General features: G+C 46.9%; 1 protein-coding gene across 4 annotated transcripts in view; it reads left to right on the forward strand.

The window, feature by feature from the left end:
• Window positions 1-524: 524 nt before the first annotated feature.
• LOC147604306 (U11/U12 small nuclear ribonucleoprotein) overlaps window positions 525-26644 on the forward strand; it is a 43617-nt gene continuing 17497 nt past the window's right edge. For 2 of the 4 annotated variants that reach the window (XM_086795247.1, XM_086795248.1), the window contains exons 1-6: window positions 525-665; window positions 1060-1441; window positions 1988-2071; window positions 2280-2345; window positions 2448-2520; window positions 2657-3045. In XM_086795247.1, coding sequence (XP_086651373.1) covers window positions 553-665; window positions 1060-1441; window positions 1988-2071; window positions 2280-2345; window positions 2448-2520; window positions 2657-3045 — 1107 coding nt within the window. In that variant the 5' untranslated portion in view covers window positions 525-552. The remainder of the gene's footprint in view (window positions 666-1059; window positions 1442-1987; window positions 2072-2279; window positions 2346-2447; window positions 2521-2656; window positions 3046-26644) is intronic. The other 2 variants (XM_086795249.1, XM_086795250.1) reach the window with 2 other exon arrangements.

Consider the following 26644-nt stretch of genomic DNA (forward strand, 5'->3'; position numbering starts at 1 on the left):
GCCATCTTTCCAGTTCTACTTTGGATGGCGGTCTACCCGGATAGAAGATAATCACGCTGCACAATGAGAACAAGGTTATCTGCCTTCTTACCAGATTGGCAGAGGAACCCTTGCACATACCTTAGCTTTAGCAGACTGTTCTGATGGAAGTCTAGGGCTCAATCTAGCAGCGACCCAATCCGGATGCTTTCTCTTCGCATCCATGGCGTCTTCTTCGCTCGTGGGATCGCTTCATGGCCTCTCAAGCTCGTCCTGGTCCCAATTTCCCAAGCGTGTATCTCCTCATGCACCCCAACATTGCTCCCCCCACACCTCTTCCATGACTAAGGCCCAACATCCTGCATGGGCGATGTACACCAGCCACGCGCCCCACTAACCTGACCATGCAAATAGGCACGAGTGAAGTTACTCACCGTGTTCCCACTTTTCGGTTTCTCTAAACTAGCACCAATACAATCCCAAACTGGTGGTTAATACTAATGGATGCACAAAATTTTCATTTATTATGGGGGCTGCAACCTTCAAATTTGTGCTCATTAACATTAATTAACGATGGCACTTCGCGACAGTGCTCCCCCTCGATGTCCGCCTCCCTGGCAGAGCCCTCATCAGCTACGCCATCATCTTGCTCGCCTTCTCGACGACGTCGAACTCCTCACAGCAGTGTAAGTGCAGTCTCTAACATCCCTTCCACCATGATTGCCGCTGTCATCTTCATCATACAGGTACAGTGTCTACCATCACCATCACCATCACCATCACCGTAATCATCACCACCACTATTGCCATTGCCATCCTCGTCCCCACCATTGCCATCCGTGCGTCATGGCCTTCCACACCACCATTCCCTTCTCCACCATCTAGCGCAATTGCTCTGATTTCCACTATTAGCATCAATATCATCACCGCCACCACTATTGCCATTGCCCCATCCCCATCCCCACAATTGCCATCCGTGAGCCATCGCCATTCCCACCATCTAGCTCAATCTGCTCTGACTTTCTAGCTGCTGGCTGCAGTTTTTGTATTCTCTTCTAACCCTCATTCACATTATGCCAGAACTGATGAACTGGAGACCGTGATTTCCGTGAAATCAGCAGCAGCTTCTACTTCCAAGGACAAGGGGGAAGCCCCTCCAAATGGGGCCTCCATGGATGGTGCTCTGTCAGGCTCCTCTTGCTCCTCTGCATTGCGTGAGGCCCTGGAAGGAAAGAGCTTCGATGAACTTGAAAGCGTGGAGGCACTGGCTCTGGAATCTGCAACCACCTTGCAGCGGTCTATATTCAGTCAACTTGCGCCTCTGCTTGCTGTCTTGCAAGGGCACTCCACATGGGAGGAGGCTGCAGCGCTTGCTAGAATGTCTACCCAGCGATCCAAGATGCTCAGCAATCGCAAGCGCAGGAAAAAGCGACGGCAGCTCGCTGCAGAAGCCCTTCGTAAGGTGAGTTCATAATCACATCAGTTTCACATAGATGAATTTTAACTAATTGAGGGAGAAGTCTCAGAGTCAGGTCACTTGGATTGATACTATCAGTGACGGAAGATCAGACTAAGGCTACATTGACAATATTTCATATAGAGCTTGGGTCACAGGATCAAACCAGGGCTACAGGGATCCAATTCTAAGTGTAGAGGATGGGTTAGAGGTATAACATTAGGGTTGCACTGATTAATTTCTAGAAGAAAGATCTTTTACTAGGGTTACTTCGATCAAGGCTAACAGTTGTAAAGGTCAGACTAGGGTTACATAGCTCGAGTTAAATGTAGAGGATGGACCAGAGAGATCAAGTTTGGGTTACATAGATTAAGCTTTAAGTGCTGAGAAGAAGCTTCAGGGTAGAGTTTTTTAGATCAAGGCTGACAGTGCTAGAAGGTTAAACTAGGGTAATTTTGGAAGGTTGAATGGTTGGTTAACCCACCCGTGACCCCAAGCTAGATTAGGTTACATGGATTAACATTATCAGCTGACATCCTATTTTCTGTACAGGAAAGGGAAGGGTATGAACGAGCAGATTTAGAAGCCGATGAATGGAGAGCAAGAGAGATAGCCAAGGATATTGCCAGACGGAAGGTTAGTACTCGTGTCAAACTAAATGTTATTTTGATCCATTTCTGTATGGTGTGGGTGGAAATTTCCGACTCCACCATGGACACATTTGAACCCATCATTATGGCAAGCCAATGGACGGGGTGCATTTGTTTTGCAAGTGAAAAGCTGCAAACAGGGAACTTTGTGGATGGGGATGTGTGTGTAGTAAACTTGACTCCTGCCCTTGCAGATAGAGAAGATGAAGGAAGTAGCTAAACAGAAGGCAAAAGAAGAAAGACAAAAATTAGAAAGAGAAGTAAGCATCAGTTCCTATCTTAACAATTCATAGGTGTTGCTTGATGTTTTTACCTGCCGCTTTTGTTTAAACTCATATAAGTATTTTTCTCTCCTGTTGCAGCTTGAACTCGTTCTTATTGTTGAGAAACTCCAAGAATTACGTGCAATTAGAATTCAGAGGCTGAAGAAGCAAGGTTTTGGCCATGTACTTACCCTGCTGGGATGTGTGTGTGTACACGTGTGTGTTGTGCATCTTTTCATGCCTTGTACACAATCTGTGGTTTGCAAGGTGACTTTTCTCCCAAGTCTTTTACTTTTGTTATTTTTCAGGAAGCTTTTTCCCTGAAGAGGACAACAGGTTTATGGAACGGGTTAGAGCTGCTGTGGAAGAAGAGGAGCGGCAAGCTGCAGCCGCAGCCGACACAAGTGCCACTGCAGCAGCCATTGCGAATGCTGAGGAAGCTGGAAAAGCTGCAGTACCTACATGCATGCATTTAGAAATGCAAAAGCTAGACGCCCAAATCGACCAGGTTGGAGAGTCAACATCAACTAAGGAACATGTAGAACTAACACCTGTCAGCCTACAAGGTTCTAAAGACAGTGACAAGGCATTTTCTAACGTTGGAATCTCGAATTTTTCACCACAAGATAGAGCCCTGCCAGCAGAGTTCTACCATTATTACTACGGAAGTAGTGCAGATATGGGTACACTTATAGAGGTAAGCTATTTGCTTTCAAATAAAAAGATTATATAAATGTGCTGTGGTCTGCAGTCATACTTGGAGTTGGAAAAATCAAACCTGGTGACTATCTGCAGGGCCATCCGAGATCATAATTATGAAATGGCCCAAAATGGGGGTTTACAGACAAAATACTTGTTTGGGTTGCTTGTGTTTTGGAGGTTTCAGCTTCCATTTTTGAAAGCCATTTTGACAGTTTTCCTACTTTGCAACCCTAATTCCAGGTTCCGTTTAGGTCAATAACATGTTTCCAGTTCTTTTTTCTTTCCCATCTTCTTTCCTCTCTGTCACATGCATCCTGCATTTGGATGCCACGTGGACATGACTGTACACACAAGGCTGGACACCAAGCATTTTGTGAGCCCTTGTCTAGGGACAAGTCAGAGGTGTACTGCCAAGGGTAGTTAGTTGCATCATCTGTGTCTCGTACCACATTGCCGTGCCCATCTTGCATGGTCTCTGTAACCCACCAGCAGCATGATATGTTGTCCAGGTGACCAGGACGCTTATTAGACTTGTGTTGGGAATTCAGGGCAACCTTGGTTAAATGTGTCGTCGGTCAAATGTCGTGTAGACATCATCGTCCACCAAGTGCAAACCCTATGTCCCAAGAACTTGCATTGACTAAGGTTAATGGATGGAAATAGGACTTGGACATCTTAGAAAAGGTGGAGATGGAAGAAAGTGAGCTGGAGCAGCCCCCCACAACCCCCCCCCCCCCCCCCCCCCCCCCGCCAGGTCGGTCGTGTACCTGTACCCTCTCCCCCTATCCACCTTTGTGCTGCCCCGGCCTCTCCCCTCTATGCCCTCCCACCTGCATGCGCCCTCTTCCTCCCTTCCCCTTCTCTTGCGCGCTGCCCCCCCCCGGGTGTTTTCTTCATTTTCGCTTGAGGTAGAGACTTCATGAAGAGGTCCGCCACATTGTCCTCCATCGAACAATAAACAAGCAAGATGTCACCAGGTAAAATCTTCTCATGAACAAAGTGATATTGTATCTCTATGTGCTTGGTCCGGGCATGGAAGACTAGGTTCCGAGCAATAGCTATATAGCTTTGGTTATCGCACTGGATGATTGTGGGTTCTTTCTATGGAAACCCAATCTCGCCAAGTAACCTCCGCAACCACACAACCTTGCAAGCAGCAGCCCGGTACTCTGCCTCTGCAAAAGACAAGGCAATAGTTGGCTGTCACGACCCTGTGAATTTGTACAACGTATTCGAACATTGGGCATGGTGGTCAATTTGCAGGACACAAGTGTGCAGGACATTTATTAAATGTGCGCACTTGTGGTCTAGAGGACTCTAGGTAGTATTATTAAGTTTCCCTTTTATAACCCCATGTGGGGGGAGACAAAGGTTTTAAAAACCTTAGGAGGGGACAATGTCAGAATGCGCAGCGGAAGACTAACGCACGTAGGAGACGCATCACCATCGAGCTCCACGAACACCCCCAACGACCACACGCCCGGGCCGCCCAGGACCACACACGCCCGGGCTCTGATACCATGTCAGAATGCGGAGCGGAAGACTAACTCACGTAGGAGACGCATCACCATCGAGCTCCACGAACACCCCCAACGGGCACTGCAGCATCCCTCCACCGGGCTCCCATCTCTTGGTGAGCTGCCTCCCAAAACACCAGCCGGAGGAGATGACTATGACAAGGTGCCACTCTAGTCTATATATGGCTCTTCAACTTCCCATGCTTCCACCTATGGGATAATCCAAGGCACCTTCTAGCCATAGATCACACGCTCGAAATCGCCAACCTTCCAACAGACAAAGGTTTTAAACCAAAGGAATACTTTTTGGGGAGAATTGTGGCCTTTGGGGAGTCATGCTATTATTGGCAAAAGGGCTGCTTTTGGAGGAATTGGGCAGCAGCCAGGGGGACGCTTTTTGCTCTCACACTTTTCTCTCTCACTTGGAAAAGAAGCTGGCGGGTAGTTTTGCAGGTGGCACACAGGGGCTGAACAACAGGCCCTCTACCTCTTTGCAACAGGCCGGCTGCAGCTACATGGCACATGAGTTTTCTCTCTTCGGAAGGCAGCCGGCTGGCTTCAGAGAACAGTAGGCTGAACACTGAACAGGTAGCGCTGGTCCAGTTGGACAGCAGCGGGCAGGTCTGTAGAGAGGGCTGGTCGGGCAGATGCAGCTAGGAGGATACTTCTTTTTCTCTCTTCCCCTCTTTGCAATAGGAAGCGTAGGCTCTCTTCTCTCCCTCTCTCGTGGAAGGTAGACCGTAGGAGAAGCAAGAGGAAGGCGGCGGACTGCTGCTGTGCAGGGATAGCTGGTTACTGTTTTCTCTCTCTCTCTAGATATAGGCTGGTGGGCGGTGTCAGACGCACACAGGTTAAATTTCCTCTTCCTTCCGGCTCGTGGTGTGACCGCTCCCTACAGGAGGCCTACAGATTGGAAGACAATATACACATATTTAGAACACTTAATTTAACTGATATTAAACAATGGAAACACCATCAGCAACATAAATACTGGAAATACTAAAAATACAAATGACACCAGCACTGGGGCCGGAAAGCCCCCCCCCCCCCCCCCCCCTCAATACTTTTTGTATTTCTTGGAGTATTTATATTTGTACAAGTGTCACATGTCTGATAGCTCAGATTTCTCCACCATGGAGTGAAAACAACCAGACAAACTGGTTCAAGTCGATGAAGGTGTGTTGGTCGGAGTAGCCTCAAGTCACAGGCTCATTGCCACCTTCACTGGGTGCATGCCTGCCTTTCACTGGTCTTCCAGGACCGTGCACAACAGGCACACGTCCGTACTAACGCCAGGCACAGTGGTACACCGTGGAGGGAATGTTTCCCGGTTCTCCCAGGTAAGCTTTGTACCCGTTTTTTCCCCTAGGTTTTTGGCTAACCTTCATTGGCCCTCTGATCCTGAGGGCGCGGTTAGCACGCACACATAGGGGAGAAATTCCCTGTTCTTGCACTACACAAACTTGTAGAACTTGAAATTTCAATTAAAAAAATTAAATTTTACATAAATTTAAACATAGCACCTAGAGTAGCTTGTTGCAGATAAAACAATGGAAGAGTCCTTCCTCTATTTTGGAGCCTCGTACTTTGGTTTCATTAGCAGCAGTTTGTACAGCTAGAAGGCTGTAGATAAGTCCATTTGCATCACCATATGCAAGTAGATCAACATCACCAGGTGTACACAAGCTAGGAGCAGCAGGACTAAAATTGAATTTGTATGGGCAGCAGGTACAGTTGATGTTAGGCTGTAGGTGCTGCACAGTCAGCAAGTACAATGGGTAATGCTGGTACAGCCAGTACAGCAGGTACAGATGCAGGCACAACTGGTACAGGTCTCTGTGCAGCCCTGCAGGCAGGTACAGCAGGTGGGTATTGCCTTGCAGGCAGGTACAGCAGGTGGGTATTGCCTTGCAGACAAGTACAGCTGCAGGTACAATAGAGGCAGCAGGTTCAGTTGGCAGGTACAATAGGGCAGCCAATTCAGTTTGCAGGTACAAGAGGGCAGCCACTTCAGTTTGCAGGTACAAGAGGGCAGCTAGTACAGTTTGCAAGTGCCCTAGCTACCATAGGGGCAGCCGGCGTGTACCAAGGAGGAGGAAGAGAACCAGGCGATGAAGGCAGGAGGGCAGCCAGCAGGCGATGGAGAGAAGAGAACCCACCAACCCACACACACGTGGGAAATTACTAAAGAGGTTCCATGCAAAGCCTTTTTTTTAAAAGGTTATAAAACCTTAAAATCAATTTAATACTTTGGGCACCCTCAAAAGCAAATGTCCAGCCCCTTTTAAAAATGGGTGTGAACACATTACCTTATAAATATTAAGGTTTACCATAGTTTATGGATTTTACCTTTTAAAAGGGCCAAAATGAAAATACTTAACCACCTGTTTACACGCCACACCACCGAGTCAGCAAACAGCACTCCACAGTACACTGGGGGCGTCCCCGTTCAGTGTATTGGCACGGCATAACAGGCAGACACACGCAAACAAGTCATGCAAAAACAAATTTATGCATGTAGGCATAAATGCATGTGCACATATAATGGACGAAATCTCCCTTTCATGAAACTTGTACAAGAAGTTCCTGTCGGACACAAAATTGGCACGATAGAAATATAAAGATATGTCTTGGTCTTCCTATGGAGTGACAGTCCCATAGGTAAGATGCCATCTTGGCCATACACAGGCGGCACCAACAGGCTCCCATCCATACAGCACGAAGCAGGTCACACGGGTGGCACGAAACTGGTTCTCGTCCGTGTGACGCAGCACTGATCACACACGGGTGGCACTAATCTGGCTCCCATCCATGTGACACCAAAAGACTGGTCCTTTCACATGGGACACTGGCCTGGCCCCATGTGAACATGGCACAAATCTGGCCGCTCTATGGAGTGACAGTCCCATAGAAGTGGCTCCAGAAATGGAGATGGACCAAATGGTGACACGTGGGCTGTTCGGGAGTGCTATTCTTGATCCCTTGTGAGAGGAGGGATTTGCAGCCTAAGAGGGTAGAGGCAGGAGCAATTCTAGCATGTTTTTGGAAGGGTTCTTGGGCTGTTTTATAGCAACGTGCATGGGCCAATTGACTGCGTTTTCAAGGCCTCATGGATGTACCTTCTTGGCAGATTAGAGGTGAAGTACAATGTGGTGTTTTGAGCATAGGGCTGTGTGAAACCTCTATGTTAAGAGGACCAAAGGACTGGCAATCTGGACATGCATATGTATAAGCCATGTTTGGTCATGTTGTACAAAGTTAACTCTCCCTTGAATGTGAATAAAGAAATACCGAAAGGGGCGCCAAGCTTTGGGGCCAATTGGTGTCGTGGTTTTTGTGTAGGAGCACTGTAGCTCCCTTTTATCTTTTTACTTTGCTGATTTACAGCTGTGTTTGGGCAACTGTTAGTCTACCGCACTTTGGTTTCTACTAAAGGCCGGTTTCAAGGTCCCGTTTTTGGGACTATCACCAACTTTTCCAAGGGGGTGAGCTCGTGGTTGTCTCGAGGAAAGTCGTCGTCGTAAATTTGAGCAAGATGTTTGATTAAGAAGACTATGACTATGACGACGAGGAAGAGGAGTCCACTCCTGAGAGGACTGAATTTGAGGATACACATGCAAAGAACAGGCTACAACAGATGCACGTTATGAGGATGTAACGCAGCCAGAAGAGATGCCAAGTAAAGAGGAAGAGGATGCCCAATTCAAAGCCCGATTGGTAGGGGCAGTGGATGTGCTCATGCAGCTCACGCAAAGTGAGAAGTTTACTGAATTTATGAGGGCTCTTTTTGAGCCTAAGAAGAAGAAAAAGGTGCGTTCTAGGAACCCACCTCAGGTCAACAGTGGTGCTATCCCATAGGATCTTGCTTATGGATAGTTTTCCAACATGCAGAACACTTATGGTGCTAACCCACATAATTCCTTTTTCGGGTAGCCACCTATCCCGCAGCAATCTTTGCATCCATGCTATTTTGGTGGAGGTTCCGTGTTCCAAACTATGATTGGGGGTTATCCTCAAGGAGGCATAGGAATGCAAGGGAATTTTGGTGCTAGTTTTCAGCCTGGAATGCAAGGAAATATGTATGGGGGCATGCAGCCTGGAATGCATGGTGGTATGCAGCCCGAATGCAAGGAAATATGTATGGGGGCATGCAGCCGGGAATGCATAGTGGCATGTTTGGAAACATGGGAGGGTCAGCAGGATTGCATGGTATGTAGGGTGTGGAAACTGGCAATGTTGACCCTAGTATAGGTATGAATGCAGGGGGTAGCAACCTTGTGAAGCCACTTCCTTACGATAATCTAACGCCTTTGGGTAAGGCAAAGGATTATAAGGAAGGGGGAGCTGCAGTGAAATTTGACACATTCAGTGGAGCAAAAGACAAGCTTAAGGCTCTTACCTTTTTACAACAGTTTGATGCTGCTTTTTCTGGTGGCAATTACACTGAGTCCTCGAAAGTGAGAAAAGCTGCGACTTTTCTCAAGGGCAATGCATTGCAGTGGCTTAGCACCAACTACTTGGGTACACTTTAAGCAGGTATTCTCTTCTGTGTACATTTAAGGTGGATGTAATGACAGCGTGGCATAAGTTGGATGCATTGAAGTGTGAGAATATGGAGGATTATAACAAGTTTTGGGAAGCTTTACTCCCAGTTACTTCTTATCGTGTAGTGCCACTATCTGAGTAGGTTGAGAAGTATTGTTGTGGGTTGTCCAAGGAAGTGCGTGACTATTGCATTAAGACGGAGTAACAAATATGTCGCAAATGATAGAGAATGCTATGACAGCAAATGCGTTACTCATTGGGGTTTCAACAGGATTTAAGGGTAGCAAAAGCACTAGCAAGAAAACTGAGAAGTCAGGGCATGCACCTCGGGATGCAATAGTGGCTGCAGAGACGCAGCGTAAAATGTTACCAATGCCTAAGAGAACTCCTGAGGGGAAGCAAGCTTTATTGGATGCCAAGAGATGCTTTTTCTGTACCGAAGAGGGACATATGTCTTTCAATTGTCCCAAGCGTAAGTCTAACAAAGACTCTGACACTAAAGGGGAGTCCAAGTCTAAGAAACCGAAGCCTTCTGCAGGGTTAGTTCTTGATCTTGTTGGGGAACAGCCAGGTGGTGCTGAGGAGACAGAGTTGTGCAGAGCATGGGGCAAGGTCAGAGATCAGACTGCTTTAATTTTCTTTGACATAGGTGCTGGAGCCAACTTTATCTCACTAGATTTGACTGGCAGATTGGAGATCGGTGTAGAGGAGATGGGGCCTATGTATGAGGCAAATATGGCTTGTCGTGGGTATGTAGAACACGTTACCCCTATCATTGGGAAGCTCAGGCCTCATGTGCAGGGTTATGTTGACAGTGAGGAGTTTTATATCATGCCACTTGATGGGTGTGATGTTTTGTTGGGTATGCCATGGTGCCATAGGGTACATGCGGTGGTGGATACGTACAACAGGAAGATTACTTTGACTCATAGAGGGAAAGAGCACATTTTGGATGTAAAACTTAAAGGGAATCTGTTCCTATTGTATCGACTTCTTCCATTTCATCAGTAATGAAAAAGCATCTTTCCGTATACTTGGTTTTTGTTAAGAATGCAAAAGATGACGAACCTCAATCTAATTTGTCTATGTTAGATAAAGACAGGACCGATTTCCTACGTGAGTATCAAGATTACTTTTTCGAGTCATTGCTAGGAGAGCTTCCTCCGGAAAGGCCAGAAGATCATGCTATTGATCTTAGTCCAGGGAGTACTTCACCAAATAAACCGCCACACCGAGTTAGTGCAGCCCAACAAGAAGAAATCATGAGCGAGGTACATGAGTTGTTGAAAAAGAGGCTAATGCAGCCAAGCTGCTCGCTTTTTTGCTCACTTGTGCTCTTGGTGCAAAACAAAGATGGTTCTTGGTGCTTGTGCACAGATTACAGGGTGCTAAACAAGAATACCATCAAGAATCGATTCCCTATTCCGAGGATCGACATTTTGGACCGCTTACAGGGCTCTACAATCTTTAGTTGGATAGACTTGAAAAGCGGGTATCACCAGATCCGCATTAGACCTGAGGATGTGCATAAGACAACATTTCGGACTACCTTTGGGCTATATGAGTTCTTAGTCATGTCTTTTGGCTTGACAAATGCTCCCGCCACCTTTAATAGGATGATGGATAGGATTTTTCGGCCTCATCGAGCGTTTGTGGACACATTCTTTGATGATATGATTGTGCATTTACGCTCAGAGGAGGAGCATAGGGAACATTTGGCCACAGTATTTGAGGAACTCCGGAAGCATAGGTTGGTCATAAACGGCAAGAATTCTTCTTGGGGCGCATCGTATCAAAAGATGGAGTTTGTATGGATCCTTTGAAGGTAGAAGCAATTCTTAATTGGCCAGATTTGAGGACTATGCATGATGTACGTAGCTTTTTGGGATTATGTTCCTACTATAGGCAGTATATACGATATTTTGCTGAGATTGCTTTGCCCCTTCATGCTTTAACAAAGAAGGGAACTGTGTTTCGATGGGTTGATCGGGAAATTGCAGCCTTTAAGAAGCTTAAGGAAAAGCTTACTTTGGATCCCGTATTGGTATTACCAGATATCCGAAAGGCTTTTGTTGTCCACTGTGATGCATGTGGGAACAGCATTGGGGCAGTTCTCATGCAGGAAGGACATGTGATAGCCTATGAGAGTCGCATATTGCAGGGTGCTGAGAAGCATTTACAGGTCTATGAGAAAGAGATGCTGGTTGTAATTCATGCTCTTTCTACATGGAAACACTGTTTGCTTGGGGCTGATTTCACTGTGCGGACAGATCATCAGACCTTGCGTTATTTCCTCATGCAGACTACGTTTTCTGAGAAGCATAGGAGATGGGCCAACTTTTTGTCTATGTTCCACTTTCAGATTGTGCATGTGGAAGGCAAAAAGAATGTTGTGGCAGATGCTTTGTCACGCAAGCCACAGGTCTCAGCAGTTTCACTTGCTTACCATCATGAGCTTTATGAGATGAAAGAGCAGTATGCGCAGGATGAAGATTTTGGCAGGGTCTATGATCAAGTGTTTGAGGATCAGCACCACGATCATTATACTGTCAGGGATGGCTTTTTGTTGATGCATGGTAGAGTGTGTTACCAAGCAATTATGGCTCAAGGTTATGATTGAAAGTCATGCTCCACCGTATGTAGGTCATAGGGGCATTGAGGCCACGGCAAAGGCTATTGAGGCTTTCTTTTATTGGCCGACCTTGAAATGCGATGTTGATGCTTTTGTTAGGCAATGCATCATATGCCAGAAGGTGAAGTATCACGTGCACACCCATCAGGTGTACAAGTGGCATGGCATCATCAGGCATTTATTCAGGATATTCATCCAGGCATATATCAGTACGAGCATCATATGGGGGTGTTTCATCACCAACATCAGCATCCTAGTCATCATGAGCATATAAGGTATTAAGGTGCATCAAGTCAGGGATGTTAGCATCAACCGACAGCATATCTACATCAGTCGACCAGCATTTTATACCATTTTATGGCATTTATGGTATTTTATGGCAGTCGTGGGCTTCTTGCATCTGGCCGACCAGCACCAGTCCCTCATGCATCAGCATTCAGTCCATCATAGCATCTGCCATCAGCGTTTTCAGCCCATCAACGCATCCAGTTCAGCATAGCGCATCTCATCCAATTCAGTCCAGCAGATTCAGCCAACGCATCTATCTCCTCAGCGTTTCCTTCTCAGGCAACAGGAGAGCATCTGCGCTTTCAGCATCACATCAGCATTGCATCAGTCCCAAAGCCATCCCTTCAGCGTTTCCTTCCCAGGAGACAAGGGAAAGACAGTGGACTGTGGGACAGCAGTTCATTCAGCATATCAGTATATTCAGCATATAGGCAGCATATTCAGCATCATAGATCTATTCAGATCTCATTGTAACCCATTCATCTAATATAGCTACATTGCATTGCATTGACACATATTTGTCTCTCTTAAACATCATTAAGTGCAGTTTAGTTAGACTAAGGTTGTGTTTACGACGGTCAAAGACCTCACATGTCACATTGGTATCAGAGCGTTAGAGGGTAACCAGCCTTAGATCATGTTCATTCCATCAGTCATTCAGTTAGACATCAGGTTAATCGCTTCCGCACAGATAAACCCAGTTCTCAAAATCTTGCAGGCCACCCTTAGGGATTTTCCCTTAGGTATGCATTAGTAACCCATCCATCTGCATTCTTGCACAGCATATAGGGTTGCACATGGCTTGCATAACAGTCATCTTAGCAGTCAGTCTTGCATCTGCAAGGCATACATGTTTGCCCATGAATTCTCTGGGGAAGAATGACATCCATCATCAAAGGAGGACATAAGTTTTGGGCTTCAACTGGCAGCAGCAGGGGGTTTCTCTTCCACAGAAGACGGAAGTTTGCTCCAACATCGCCTCGGGAGGTTCAGAGCTTCAGGAACGACGGAGATGGTAGGTGAAAGGTTTCCACAGACAGGTCAGGCGTGACTCAGGTATTTCCAAGCAGTCTTAGCAGCATTTGCCATTCAGCTCCCGCAGTAGATAGAGTCTTTGGCTCAAAGGATTTCACTCCTACAGACGACCTCAGTCCCAGCAGCAGAAGACAGAAGGGGCAGTGGTTCGGAGGAGAAGGATCACCAAAAGAGTCGAAAGGTTGCCAGGTATACCACCGAGCAACAGTTTAACGGAGGGGAATGTCACGTGCACACCCATCAGGTGTACAAGTGGCATGGCATCATTAGGCATTTAATCAGGATATTCATCCAGGCATATATCAGTATGAGCATCATATGGGGGGTGTTTCATCACCAACATCAGCATCCTAGTCATCATGAGCATATAAGGTATTAAGGTGCATCAAGTCAGGGATGTTAGCATCAGCCGACAGCATGTTTACATCAGCCGACCAGCATTCTATACCATTTTATGGCATTTATGGTATTTTATGGCAGTCGTGGGCTTCTTGCATCTGGCCGACTGCAGCGCATCTGGCCGACTGCAGCAAAGTTGGCCGACCAGCACCAGTCCCTCATATAAATAGAGGCGCATCAGCATTCAGTCCATCATAGCATCTGCCATCAGCGTTTTCAGCCCATCAACGCATCCAGTTTAGCATAGCGCATCTCATCCAGTTCAGTCCAGCAGATTCAGCCAACGCATCTATCTCCTCAGTGTTTCCTTCTTAGGCAACAGGAGAGCATCTGCGTTTTCAGCATCACATCAGCATTGCATCAGTCCCAAAGCCATCCCTTCAGCGTTTCCTTCCCAGGAGACAAGGGAAAGACAGTGGGACAGCAGTTCATTCAGCATATCAGTATATTCAACATATAGGCAGCATATTCAGCATCATAGATCTATTCAGATCTCATTGTAACCCATTCATCTAACATAGTTGCATTGCATTGACACATATTTGTCTATCTCTTAAACATCATTAAGTGCAGTTTAGTTAGACTAAGGTTGTGTTTACGACGGTCAAAGACCTCACATGTCACATGAAGTTTGACCGTCAAAGGACACCAGGGTTACTTCAGCCTTTACCTATTCCAGATAGACCATGGGAGAGCATTGCCATGGATTTTATATTTGATCTTCCGAGGACGTAAACGGGGAATTGGCATTTGGACTATCATATGCAGGTTTAGTAAACAGGCACATTTTATTCCCGTGCGTAAGAAGATCAAAGTAGATCACATGGTGAAGTTGTTCATGGCGAACATCTTCAAGTATCATGGCATGCCTTCGTCTATCATCAATGACCGTGATCCACGGATGACAAGTTTATTTTGGAGAGGGTTGTTTGACAACATGGGTACAACTCTCAAGTTTTCATCATCGTTTCATCCACAGATAGATGGGCAGTCGGAAGAGGCTAATTCCACAGTGTTAGATCTTCTGAAGTGCTATGTGTCAGAGCACAAGCAACAATGGGAAAAGTATTTCCTTTGGTGGAGTTCGCTTATAACAACACCATCCATACCTCAATGGGCAAGGCGCCGTTTGAGATCGTGGAAGGAGAGAAGAAGGTAACACCCATTTCGCACACAAAGGATAAGATCTTTCAAGTTGACTAGTATGTGGAGAGTATGGATGAAGCTTACAAGAGAGTTAAGTTAGCACTCCAAAGAACTCAAACAAAAGCAAAAGAAAGTAGCAGACCGTCACAGCCGTGCATTAGAGTTTGCAGTGTGTGACTGGGTTCTTTTGCGTTTTTAGAAAGCCAGGCTCAAGAAGATGAAGGGTAAAGAGCGCTTATTCCCTAAGTTGAGCATGCGCTACTATGGACCTTCTCAGATATTGGAAAAGATCGGTGAAATAGTCTATCGTTTGAAGCTACCAGATCACTGGAGGATTCACAATGGGGATGTGCCTGAGGATGAGGCTCAGTTGGAAGTGGATGAACTTGATGTTAGAAGTCATCTCCTGTCTAGTTTTATACACCAGGGCCTTTGTTGTGGGTGTGCCCGCCCTTATGAGGTGTTTTATCATTTTTTCTCACTCCCCGTATTTTTTCCCTATTTTTTTCCATTTTTCTGAGGCTTGGGAGGGTTGCCAGAGGATGCCAGGAGCACTCCAGTGCTGGCCGACTGTATGTTCATCAGTCGTGGGCTACTGGGCTGCTGGCCGACTGGATTTCATCAATCGTGGGCACCTGTTTGCTGGCCGACTGCATTTATGCAGTCGTGGGACCTATTCAGCAGTCGTGGGCACTTTATCTGCTGGCCGACTGCCCTCCCAGGGATGTATATATAGGACCCCAACCCCCATACCTTATTTGTATCATATTCGGGATCTTCTTGTGTATATAGAGCAGAGTTACACGCCTACATCTGTCTCTCTCTTGTGCTGTTTTCTCTTGTGTTCCCAGTTTTGGTCATCATCTCCGCTGCATATTTTGACATGGTATCAGAGCCCTAGGCTCTAGATAGGTCTTGGGATTTGTGTGAGCAAGAGGGGCTGATTGGTGGACTGTTTTGGGCTGATCGGGAAGAGAAGGTGCAAGAGGAAGGCGGGCTGATTTGCTGGACAGCCACTTTGCAGGTTTTAGTTCTTCTTTATTCCCACCCACCCACCCTTTTCAGAGTACATCCCCGCAATGGCAGATCTGTTTGAGATGGCCGAGAGACATGTGAAGATCCCGACACTCCCCACGTTCCCGGTGGACCGTCAGTTGAGTGCTCCTTCTGCTCCCTTGCGGATAGCTCGTTTGGCCTGGAGATGTGAAATCAATGGGATGCCAAGAATGCTTCTATCCCCCCGAATCATGACAGACTCAGGAAAACCTTTACAAATAGTAAAAGTGTCCTGCCCCCAATTGGGAATAGGCTCATACTGATGGAACCACTGAATTCCTAAGATCATGTCACACCCTAACAGAGGGGAGACGATGAAATCTCGTTGAAATGAGGCCTTCTGAACTTCAAAGGCAAATTGCTGTGCCTTCTGGGAAATGTGGGTGCGAAGACCAGGTGTAAACCCGTCCACATCCAGATGATATGGGACTAAAGTGCAGTTCAATTTATTAGCCAACTGGGGAGAGATGGCGTCTTCAGAACTGCCCATATCGAAAAGAACTACAAACTGTCGGCCCTGGGCAGAGCCATAAGCTCGGATAAGGCTCTTCTAAGCAGCATCGCTCTCACCCTCTTGCTTAGCATCAAATACCACGGATGGCATAGGATGCATGGAAGGTAAAAGTTGAACTGCATTGGAGGTAGTAGGCGGGGCTGGAGGAGCTGGGGAGGCTGTGGCAACTGTGGCAGAAGGAGCTTTGGCAGCTTGCGCCGCTTGCTATTTGTGGCAATCCTTCTTACCATGCCCTATAATATGACAGAAAAAACATCTATTTTCTGACTGGTACTTCCTTTGCTCCTCTGGAGGAAGATAACCTCCAGTAATGCCTGCTTTAGCCTTTTTATCAGGGGTTTTCTTGGGTTCTTTACCCTTCTTACCCCCTGAACTGGAGCTATTACTGCTGTCCTTCTTAGCATCTTTAGAAGATGCGTTACCTTTCCCTGTCTGTGCAGCTGATTGCTGCTGCTGGGGTTTGGTACTAGACTGAGATGCCTGCTTGGGCTTGCCCCCGTTGAGCTTCATTTCTTCATTCTGAGCGAGAGTCAAAGCCCGGTCATATGTACTTGGTTCAAAGTTACGAACTGTGAACCGAATGTTGGAGTCCAATCCACGAATGAATTGCTCCATCTTGGCCTGCTCAAATAACCCTAACTGCTGTGCTAAAGTAATAACCTTACTGGAAAACTGAAGCATTGGGGATCCGTTCTGTCTGAGTCCATAGAACTCGTCTTTCAGACGGGACATGTACTGGGGCGGGAGAAATCTGGTCTTCAGGTCATGGACAAAGATGTCCCAGTCAAAGACTATGACACCTGTGGCCTGGTCAGTATGAATACTAGACCAATTCTGCCACCAAGTGACTGCCTCACCAGTGAGATGGGGAGCCGCTAAGTGGACTTTGTCTTGAGGGTCTCTGATCCTAGCTAATGGAAAATGAGCATTAAATTGATGAACAAATTGATTAACTGAAGAATGATCACACTTACCATCATACTTACTGAAATTTGGTTGACTGCGAATGATGGTGGCTGATGCTGCTCCGGGCTGCTGGCTGGTGATACCTATGACTGGGGAGACTGAGGAGAGCTGCTAATACCTCAAGTGTATGGCCTCCTTTTCTCGTTGGTGTTCGAGTAACATACGTTCTCGATCAAGCTCACGTTGGTGTTCCCGAGCGGCGAGTTCAGCCTGACGCCGGTCTTCGTCGATCCTGCGTTGGGCTTCCTCATAGTCCCGTCTTTCTTCTTTTTCTCTTCTCCTTCGGGCCTCGTCCTCTCTCCTTTGTTGTTCCATCTGAAAGAAGCGAGAGATGTAGTCGGGTGCTGCTGGAGGTGTAGAAGGACGTGCTGCTGCTGCCTCCAAGAGTTGGAGACGCTCCATGAGTAGCTGGTTCTGAGCTCTAAGAAGAGCTATGGTGTCTGCTGTAGGCGGAAGAACGAGGTCTCCTTCGGGGGAGACGTCTTCCGGCTGATGAGTACTCTCTCTTGTAGACATGATGTTGAAGTCGGTGGTCGTGCCGGAATGCAATCTAACCATCCAAGGATGCCCCCACGCTAGGATACGGTGTGTGTGGACTATCTGAATCTGATACCAATGTGATATGCAGCGGAAGTCTTTGTATTGGAAGATCCTGTCACACAATATGCTCACACCGTCTTCTGTATCCTGAGTTTCGTGAGTTTAGCAATCCATTTCAATTTTTCAAACTTTAAAGAGATGAGAGAGAGAGAGATATGAGAACTGTACACCAAATTGGGTCCCGAATTACCCACTGAAGGGCCCCCTATCCCGATAACGAGATAGTATTTGCTTTATTTCTTTAGAGAGAATGACTGTGGACTGTAGATAAGCCAAACGCAAGATCTCGGAGGATCGGAGAGTGGCTGATCTGTACACTGCTGTAGAAACACCTCGATGACTTGATCTCGAGCCTATGCACTCTTCCCAAGGGCATGAGGAAGGGCTGCACACTTGAGGCTGAGAGAAGAAGAAGGTGGACTGTTCTACACTATGATAGAATGCTGAAAACACTTATGAATGCTGTGTTACCTTCACGAGATGACTTCTGCATGCGTGGATGATGCATAGAAGGCTGGACACTGATGCAAACAACATATTCAGGGCTGTTAACTGCTGTAGACTGAACCTTCAAGGCTGGAAACTGCTGTGGACAGAAACGCTGAAGTGTAGGGATGCTGAGGAACTGAAACGCAGACCTGTAGGGCTGCTGTGGACTGAAACGCATGAGCAAACAGAGGCTTGTTGCAGGCTGCTGCTGTACGGCTGGAATAGAAACGCAGACTGCTGTACGGCTGTGCAAAAACGCAGGGAAGCTGCTGATTGCTGGCGTGGAACTGTGCTGAACTGTGGGCTGAATCTGGGCCTGAACTGTGTGCTGAATTCAGGGCTGAATGATGCTGAAGGCAGGCGCCTAGGGCTGACTGAAGCTATGGTTTCTCAAGGGGCTGGAGAAGCAAGCTTATGGGCTCTAGGGCTGGATTAGTCTAGGGCTGAAAGCAAGGGGTGCTCCTAGGGCTGAGGAGGAGAGCTCTTAGCACAATGAAGACTGAATGAGAAAAGAGGCTCTAGGCAAGCCTATTTATACTAAGTGGAGGTTGGTCATTTAATAAAGTTAATATTTATAAATGCCCAATAATGCAAATAATGCTAAATAAATACTAATAAATATGGGAAAAATACCAAATAAATCCCAGTAAATTCCCTAAGGCTTCGGGGATGTTCTAAATGATGCACAGACATATGAATGCATATTATGCAGGATGCAGAGTGCTTTCTGATGCAAACCCTAAGGCTTCTACTGACTCTACATGCATGAATGATTCTCTCCAAGTGGGTTAAGGGACTTGACTGACTGACTGACCCACTAAGGCTGAGGAATGACCTACGTAGCTCGTGCCTGACTTATCCTGGACTGAGGATGTACAATGGGGTCACGACGTACGACAAATATCATCCTATTGGGTTCTAAAACTGTACAGCTGTGCTGCACTTCTGATGATGAGCCATCTTGTCACCATGCACTGAGTGCAAAGTGCATGTGACATTCCCTCCTGATTAGCTTGGCGGCAGGTTCATGGCTTCCAAGTAGTCCGCCAATAACTGGGGGTACTCCTCGTCGAGCCATACGGCTTCGTGGGTGCCTCGATCTCGGAATTTCGTATAGAACTGACGAATCCGTCGACCGGAACCATGCTTCCATCGATGAAGAAGGATCTGCTCAGGCTCAATAACTTCTGCCTCGTCTACCACGTCTGGCTGCTGTTCATCTGAAACATCAAACACTTCTGGACCAACATATGGTTTTAACCAAGAAACATGGAAAACATCATGCATTGTCCAACTGGCAGGCAACTTTAACTTCATTGAGACATCACTTATCTTCTTAACTATTGGAAAAGGGCCAAAACTACGGAATGAAAGCTTGGGACAACGTTTGCCCACTTGTTTCAATCTCTGCTTCATGATACGCAAATAGACCCAATCCCCTTCCTTGAAGTGGACATCTCGTCTAGATTTATTTGCCTGTCTGCTATATGCTTCCTGAGCTTTGGTCAAGCGGTCCTTGACTGACTCAATGATCTCGGAAAATGCTTCCGTGGTTTTATTAGCCTCTAAAGATGGAGACACCATTCTCGTCAAAAGAGAAGAAAAACGGCGACCAAAGGCTGCTTCATATGGAGTCCGTCCGACACTGGATGAATGCGTGTCGTTCAAGATAGCTTGGACCAACGGAAGATAGTGCTCCCATTTGGACTGCTGGTCATGACAATATGACTTGAGGACATCAAAGGCCAACTGATTATAAATTTCAGTCTGGCCATCTGTCTGGGGATGGAATGCACTAGACAACTGCAACTTAGTTCCAAAGTTTTCAAATAATGCCCTCCAGAAATGCGAGGTAAACTTGGAATCTCTATCTGATGTTATGGTGCTAGGCAAACCACAAATTGGATACCAATGCTTGAGAAACAGACGGGCTACGTCCTCGGCTGTGGCCGTATGCTTGCATGGGATGAGCATGCAGAACTTACTAAAGCGATCCACAATGGTGAAACACTGAGTGTTACGGGATCCAGTGGATGCTGGTAGAGGCCCTACAAAGTCCATAGATATGTCGATGAAAGGTCCGTCGGGGATAGGCAAAGGTTGAAGTAAACCTGCCTTCTTTGTATGGGGAACCTTGACTTTTTGACAAATCTTACAGGCTTGTACATGTGCATAGACATCACGCCTCATCTTTGGCCAATAAAAGGACCGTTCTAATTTCTCGAGGGTACTGTTGATACCCCTATGTCCTCCAACTAAGGAGTCATGGGCATCGTGGAGAAGAGCGGAACGCTTTTCCCGAGTAACACAGAGACGGTTCTTGTAGAACAACCAACCGTTCTGTACTGAATAGTGGCCAGGCTCAAAAGTGAGGGCCAAACTATACTGAGTACCAAACTCAGGGGAGTCGACATATTGGTCTTTCATACTATCCAAGTCCTTCCCCGTGATTTCGAGAATGGTAGCTTCGTGGACTGCCTGGATGCTGGACTTTCGTCTCAGAGCATCTGCTACTGGGTTATGCTTACCAGGGATGTATTCAATCATACCTCCAAACTGTTGGAAGATTTGACTCCACCTGGCCTGTCGATCACTCCACTGGGCACTTGGCATAGTCTGAAGCCACTTAAGTGCTTGGTGGTCTGTTTTCACTGTGAAAGCCTGTCCATAAAGAAAAGGCTTCCAATGTTTGAGCGCTGTGATCACACCCAAAAGCTCTTTGTCATATACCGAATAATTCTTTTCGGAGACATCCAACTTTCTGCTGTAATATGCCACGGGTCTATTGTCCTGCTGGAGGACTGCACCTATGGCTACATTGTTGGCATCGGTGATGACCTCAAAAGGTTCGTCCCATGATGCTAACTTTAATACAGGTGCTTCTGAGGCAGCTTTCTGGAGTGCACGGAATGCATCAAGTGCCTTACCTGTAACCGAGACTTTCTGCTTGCGAGTCTTCACCCCCTTGAGCAAGTCGGTAAGAGGTGCTGCAAGGTTGGAAAACTGATGGACATGGGTACTATAGGCCTGACAAAGACCTACGAATGAACGGATTTCTTGGGCGGTCTTAGGAATGTCCCAATCTAAGATCTCCTGAACCTTTGATGGGTCCAGTCTAATCCCATCGGAACCGATGATATAGCCCAAGTACTGAACTTCCTTAACACCAAAGATAGACTTTTTGGCGTTTATGTAGAGCTGATTATCTCGCAAAAGTTGCAAGACTTTCTCCACATCTTTCTCATCTTGCTCCGCAGTGGCTGAGAAGACTAGTATGTCATCAAGAAATATGAAAACACACTTCCCAATGTGGACTGCGAAAATCCTAGACATCATCTTATTGAACGTTGCGGGTGCATTTGTAAGCCCAAAAGGCATGACTACGAACTCGTAGTGACCACGCTCTGTCCTGAAAGCTGTTTTTGGAATGTCAGCTTCAAAAATGCGGCCCTGATGGTAACCACTCTTGAGGTCGATCTTAGTGAAAAACTTAGCACCGTCTAAACGCTCCAAAATGTACTCTATCTTGGGCATAGGAAACTGATTCTTGATAGTGAGTTTGTTTAATGCCCTGTAGTCTACACAAAGACGTGCAGACTTGTCCTTGTTTTGGACAAATAGGATAGGTGCAGCAAATGGGGAGGAAGAAGGCCGAATGAATCCGGCTCGGAGAAGCTCAGATAACTGCTTTTGCAACTCGCCCTCTAAAGTCTTGGAAAGACGATAGGGAAACTTGCTAGGAGGGTCTGATCCAGGGACCAAATCAATGTGATGGTCCTCAAGGCGAGAGGGTGGGAGACTGGGCGGGAGATCGTCCCTAAGCATAATGTCCTGGTGTCTGGATAGGAGGTCCGCTAACTGAGGGACTGAAGATGGAAGGGATGCTACTAATGAGGGAGAGGCTATTTGAGCACGAACATAAAGGAGTGCTCCTTCTGCTCCCTTGCGGATAGCTCGTCTGGCCTGGAGATGTGAAATCAATGGGATGCCAAGAATGCTTCTATCCCCCCGAATCATGACAGGCTCAGGAAAACCTTTACAAATAGTAAAAGTATCCTGTCCCCAATTGGGAATAGGCTCATACTGACGGAACCACTGAATTCCTAAGATCATGTCACACCCTAACAGAGGGGAGACGATGAAATCTCGTTGAAATGAGGCCTTCTGAACTTCAAAGGCAAATTGCTGTGCCTTCTGGGAAATGTGGGTGCGAAGACCAGGTGCAAACCCGTCCACATCCAGATGATATGGGACTAAAGTGCAGTTCAATTTATTAGCCAACTGGGGAGAGATGGCGTCTTCAGAACTGCCCATATCGAAAAGGACTACAAACTGTCGGCCTTGGGCAGAGCCATAAGCTCGGATAAGGCTCTTCTGAGCAGCATCGCTCTCACCCTCCTGCATAGCATCAAATACCACGGATGGCATAGGATGCATGGAAGGTAAAAGTTGAACTGCATTGGAGGTAGTAGGCGGGGCTGGAGGAGCTGGGGAGGCTGTGGCAACTGTGGCAGAAGGAGCTTTGGCAGCTTGCGCCGCTTGCCATTTGTGGCAATCCTTCTTACCATGCCCTATAATATGACAGAAAAAACATCTATTTTTTGACTGGTACTTCCTTTGCTCCTCTGGAGGAAGATAACCTCCAGTAATGCCTGCTTTAGCCTTTTCATCGGGGGTATTATTAGGTTCTTTATCCTTCTTACTCCCTGAACTGGAGCTATTACTGCTGTCCTTCTTAGCATCTTTAGAAGATGCGTTACCTTTCCCTGTCTCTGCAGCTGATTGCTGCTGCTGGGGTTTGGTACTGGACTGAGATGCCTGCTTGGGCTTGTCCTCGTTGAGCTTCATTTCTTCATTCTGAGCGAGAGTCAAAGCCCGGTCATATGTACTTGGTTCAAAGTTACGAACTGTGAACCGAATGTTGGAGTCCAATCCACGAATGAATTGCTCCATCTTGGCCTGCTCAGATAACCCTAACTGCTGTGCTAAAGTAATAACCTTACCGGAAAACTGAAGCACTGGGGATCCGTTCTGTCTGAGTCCATAGAACTCGTCTTTCAGACCGGTCATGTACTGGGGCGGGAGAAATCTGGTCTTCAGGTCATGGACAAAGATGTCCCAGTCAAAGGCTGTGACACCTGTGGCCTGGTCAGTATGAATACTAGACCAATGCTGCCACCAAGTGACTGCCTCACCAGTGAGATGGGGAGCCGCTAAGTGGACTTTGTCTTGAGGGTCTGTGATCCTAGCTAATGGAAAATGAGCATTAAATTGATGAACAAATTGATTAACTGAAGAATGATCACACTTACCATCATACTTACTGAAATTTGGTTGACTGCGAATGATGGTGGTTGATGCTGCTGCGGGCTGCTGGCTGGTGACACCTATGACTGGGGAGACTGAGGAGAGCTGCTGATACCTCAAGTGTATGGCCTCCTTTTCCCGTTGGTGTTCGAGTAACATACGTTCTCGATCAAGCTCACGTTGGTGTTCCCGAGCGGCGAGTTCAGCCTGACGCCGGTCTTCGTCGATCCTGCGTTGGGCTTCCTCATAGTCCCGTCTTTCTTCTTTTTCTCTTCTCCTTCGGCCCTCGTCCTCTCTCCTTTGTTGTTCCATCTGAAAGAAGAGGGAGATGTAGTCGGGTGCTGCTGGAGGTGTAGAAGGACGTGCTGCTGCTGCCTCCAAGAGTTGGAGACGCTCCATGAGTAGCTGGTTCTGAGCTCTAAGAAGAGCTATGGTGTCTGCTGTGGGCGGAAGAACGAGGTCTCCTTCGGGGGAGACGTCTTCCGGCTGATGAGCACTCTCTCCTGTAGACATGATGCTGAAGTCAGTGCTCGTGCCGGAACGCAATCTAACCATCCAAGGATGCCCCCACGCTAGGATACGGTGTGTGTGGACTATCTGAATTTGATACCAATGTGATATGCAGCGGAAGTCTTTGTATTGGAAGATCCTGTCACACAATATGCTCACACCGTCTTCTGTATCCTGAGTTTCGTGAGTTTAGCAATCCATTTCAATACTTCAAACTTTAAAGAGATGAGAGAGAGAGAGAGATATGAGAACTGTACACCAGATTGGGTCCCGAATTACCCACTGAAGGGCCCCCTATCCCGATAACAAGATAGTATTTGCTTTATTTCTTTAGAGAGAATGACTGTGGACTGTAGATAAGCCAAACGCAAGATCTCGGAGGATCGGAGAGTGGCTGATCTGTACACTGCTGTAGAAACACCTCGATGACTTGATCTCGAGCCTATGCACTCTTCCCAAGGGCATGAGGAAGGGCTGCACACCTGAGGCTGAGAGAAGAAGAAGGTGGACTGTTCTACACTATGATAGAATGCTGAAAACACTTATGAATGCTGTGTTACCTTCACGAGATGACTGCTGCATGTGTGGATGATGCATAGAAGGCTGGACACTGAAGCAAACAACAGATTCAGGGCTGGAAACTGCTGTAGACTGAACCTTCAGGGCTGGAAACTGCTGTGGACAGAAACGCTGAAGTGTAGGGATGCTGAGGAACTGAAACGCAGACCTGTAGGGCTGCTGTGGACTGAAACGCATGAGCAAACAGAGGCTTGCAGGCTGCTGCTGTACGGCTGGAACAGAAACGCAGACTGCTGTACGGCTGTGCAAAAACGCAGGGAAGCTGCTGATTGCTGGCGTGGAACTGTGCTGAACTGTGGGCTGAATCTGGGCCTGAACTGTGTGCTGAATTCAGGGCTGAATGATGCTGAAGGCAGGCGCCTAGGGCTGACTGAAGCTATGGTTTCTCAAGGGGCTGGAGAAGCAAGCTTATGGGCTCTAGGGCTGGATTAGTCTAGGGCTGAAAGCAAGGGGTGCTCCTAGGGCTGAGGAGGAGAGCTCTTAGCACAATGAAGACTGAATGAGAAAAGAGGCTCTAGGCAAGCCTATTTATACTAAGTGGAGGTTGGTCATTTAATAAAGTTAATATTTATAAATGCCCAATAATGCAAATAATGCTAAATAAATACTAATAAATATGGGAAAAATACAAGATAAATCCCAGTAAATTCCCTAAGGCTTCGGGGATGTTCTAAATGATGCACAGACATATGAATGCATATTATGCAGGATGCAGAGTGCTTTCTGATGCAAACCCTAAGGCTTCTACTGACTCTACATGCATGAATGATTCTCTCCAAGTGGGTTAAGGGACTTGACTGACTGACTGACCCACTAAGGCTGAGGAATGACCTACGTAGCTCGTGCCTGACTTATCCTGGACTGAGGATGTACAATGGGGTCACGACGTACGACAAATATCATCCTATTGGGTTCTAAAACTGTACAGCTGTGCTGCACTTCTGATGATGAGCCATCTTGTCACCATGCACTGAGTGCAAAGTGCATGTGACATTCCCTCCTGATTAGCTTGGCGGCAGGTTCATGGCTTCCAAGTAGTCCGCCAATAACTGGGGGTACTCCTGGAAGAACTCCTCGTCGAGCCATACGGCTTCGTGGGTGCCTCGATCTCGGAATTTCGTATAGAACTGACGAATCCGTCGACCGGAACCATGCTTCCATCGATGAAGAAGGATCTGCTCAGGCTCAATAACTTCTGCCTCGTCTACCACGTCTGGCTGCTGTTCATCTGAAACATCAAACACTTCTGGACCAACATATGGTTTTAACCAAGAAACATGGAAAACATCATGCATTGTCCAACTGGCAGGCAACTTTAACTTCATTGAGACATCACTTATCTTCTTAACTATTGGAAAAGGGCCAAAACTACGGAATGAAAGCTTGGGACAACGTTTGCCCACTTGTTTCAATCTCTGCTTCATGATACGCAAATAGACCCAATCCCCTTCCTTGAAGTGGACATCTCGTCTAGATTTATTTGCCTGTCTGCTATATGCTTCCTGAGCTTTGGTCAAGCGGTCCTTGACTGACTCAATGATCTCGGAAAATGCTTCCGTGGTTTTATTAGCCTCTAAAGATGGAGACACCATTCTCGTTAAAAGAGAAGAAAAACGGCGACCAAAGGCTGCTTCATATGGAGTCCGTCCGACACTGGATGAATGCGTGTCGTTCAAGATAGCTTGGACCAACGGAAGATAGTGCTCCCATTTGGACTGCTGGTCATGACAATATGACTTGAGGACATCAAAGGCCAACTGATTATAAATTTCAGTCTGGCCATCTGTCTGGGGATGGAATGCACTAGACAACTGCAACTTAGTTCCAAAGTTTTCAAATAATGCCCTCCAGAAATGCGAGGTAAACTTGGAATCTCTATCTGATGTTATGGTGCTAGGCAAACCACAAATTGGATACCAATGCTTGAGAAACAGACGGGCTACGTCCTCGGCTGTGGCCGTATGCTTGCATGGGATGAGCATGCAGAACTTACTAAAGCGATCCACAATGG

This window comes from Cibotium barometz, chromosome 62 (genome assembly GCF_041138505.1).
Source record: "Cibotium barometz isolate CiBa-2024 chromosome 62, ASM4113850v1, whole genome shotgun sequence".
Classification (NCBI taxonomy): Eukaryota; Viridiplantae; Streptophyta; class Polypodiopsida; order Cyatheales; family Cibotiaceae; genus Cibotium; species Cibotium barometz.